Genomic DNA, 1,804 nt, shown 5'->3' with positions numbered 1-1,804 from the left:
GAACAAGGGATATCACTGCTGATGTCAGATCTTGGCTGAAAGCAAGATCATATCAGAAAGATGCTTATGTTTTATTGACTATGCAGACATTTGACTGTGTGGACCATAACAAACTGTGGATAGCTTTGAGAAGAATGGAGTTCCAGAACACTTCCTTGTGATTGTGAGAAGCTTGTCCACAGAACAAGGGAATCCTGCATAGTTTAACATGAGGAATGGTGTGCATCAGGGTTGCATCCTCTCACCATACTTACTGGCCGATAGGAAGGCGGCTTATTAACACCTGCGACCCGCAGATGACACAGTCTTACTTGAAACATGAGCTCGAGGATGACAATATGACTTAAAACTCAGTGTAAAGAATACCAAAATCAGTAGAGATTACAACTCAGTGTAAAGAAGATCAGAATTCCCACAGCTGGTCCAAAGGTGATAACATGATAAATGGAGAAAAGGCTGAAGTCAAGGATTTTGTCTCACATGGATTCACAATCAGTGCTTATGGAAGCAGCAGTCAACAGATCAAGACACATTGCATTGGGTAAACCTGCTGCACAGAAAAGTAAAGATGTTACTTGGGGACTAAGGTTCCCCTGACCCAAGCTGTGGCATTTTCAATTGCCTCAGATGCATGTGAAGAGTATTGACTGCCAAAAGAACTAACAAATCTATTTTGGAAGAAGTACAGCCAGATTTCTCCTTAGAGGCAAGGATGGTAAGACTTCATCTCATGTCCATCTGGAGACCAGCCCCTGCAGGAAGACATCATGCTTAGTAAAGAGGCAGGGAAAGAGCAGGCGCCCCTCAACACAATGGATTGACGCAATGGCTACAATAGGCTCAAACTTGTGAGGATGGCTCTGGACTGGGCAGGGTTTCATTCTGTTGTACATAGGCTCACTATGAGTCAGAGCATCTAACAACAATCACTAAAGGAGCCGTGGTAGTGTAGTGGGTTACACATTGGGCTGCTAACCAGAAGGTCAGCAGTTCAAAACCACCAGCCACTCCAAGGAGAAAGAAAGGCTTTCTACACCCATGAAGATGTAGTCTCAAAATCCACAGGGGCAGTTGTACCCTGCCCTCTAGGGCCTTTAAGGGAGTGAGTTTGGTTCGAGTTTGCTCTGGAAGTGCCCAAGTTCCTTCCTGCTAATGACGAAATACTTCTTTTAAGCTTTATGTATAATATCAGGTTTCCAAAGGATAAATAGCTTATTCTGTAGACAATTTCTACCTTTTTGTTTTTTCACAGAATCTTCTCAAAAGGACTGTGTCACTGTGGTCTTACATAAATAGCCAGCAGGAAGACTTCACTAATCCTCTCTATGGGAGCTATTCCAATCATGTCCTCTATCCAGTAGCCAGCATGCGCCACCTAGAGCTCTGGGTGGGATATTACATAAGGTGGAATCCACGGATGAAACCACAGGTATGTATTTGTATATATTCTGCAATGTAGGGTGGGAGTTTTTATCCATGCAACTTCATTAAGCTTCCCTTTATAAGTACCTGGAACATTTATCCTATCCTTTTCAAAACCTTCTCCTCAGCTTGTTTATAGTTTTGATAGGGTAGTAGAAAAATTACTAATCAGAGGTTAATCGATACAGGGATTCTTAAGCTCGCTTTTGCTTTTAAGAGGAGAGATGACATTTTCTACGCCCCTTTTGAAGCCCCCATGTATAACCCTGGGTAAATCGTTTTTGTGTCCTTTCCTCCTCTGGATAACTTGTAGAAGTCTTGTTTTAATTTACTGGGTAGTTTTCAGGAAACAAAGTGTAGCAGCATTCTGGTACATTTAAAC

General features: G+C 42.4%; 1 protein-coding gene across 2 annotated transcripts in view; it reads left to right on the top strand.

Moving 5' to 3' along the window:
• The window catches only part of MTMR2 (myotubularin related protein 2), a 90,627-nt gene extending 89,153 nt beyond the window's left edge, over positions 1-1,474 (top strand). For both annotated transcript variants that reach the window (XM_045297771.1, XM_045297770.1), the window contains one exon: positions 1,253-1,474. In XM_045297771.1, coding sequence (XP_045153706.1) covers positions 1,253-1,459 — 207 coding nt within the window. In that variant the 3' untranslated portion in view covers positions 1,460-1,474. The remainder of the gene's footprint in view (positions 1-1,252) is intronic.
• Positions 1,475-1,804: the final 330 nt, after the last annotated feature.

Source organism: Echinops telfairi, unplaced genomic scaffold (genome assembly GCF_000313985.2).
Source record: "Echinops telfairi isolate 266 unplaced genomic scaffold, ASM31398v2 ScPeMD7_7421;HRSCAF=8459, whole genome shotgun sequence".
In the NCBI taxonomy this organism is placed as follows: Eukaryota; Metazoa; Chordata; class Mammalia; order Afrosoricida; family Tenrecidae; genus Echinops; species Echinops telfairi.
The sequence above is the reverse complement of the archived record's forward strand: the minus strand, read 5'-3'. Positions and strand labels throughout refer to the sequence as shown.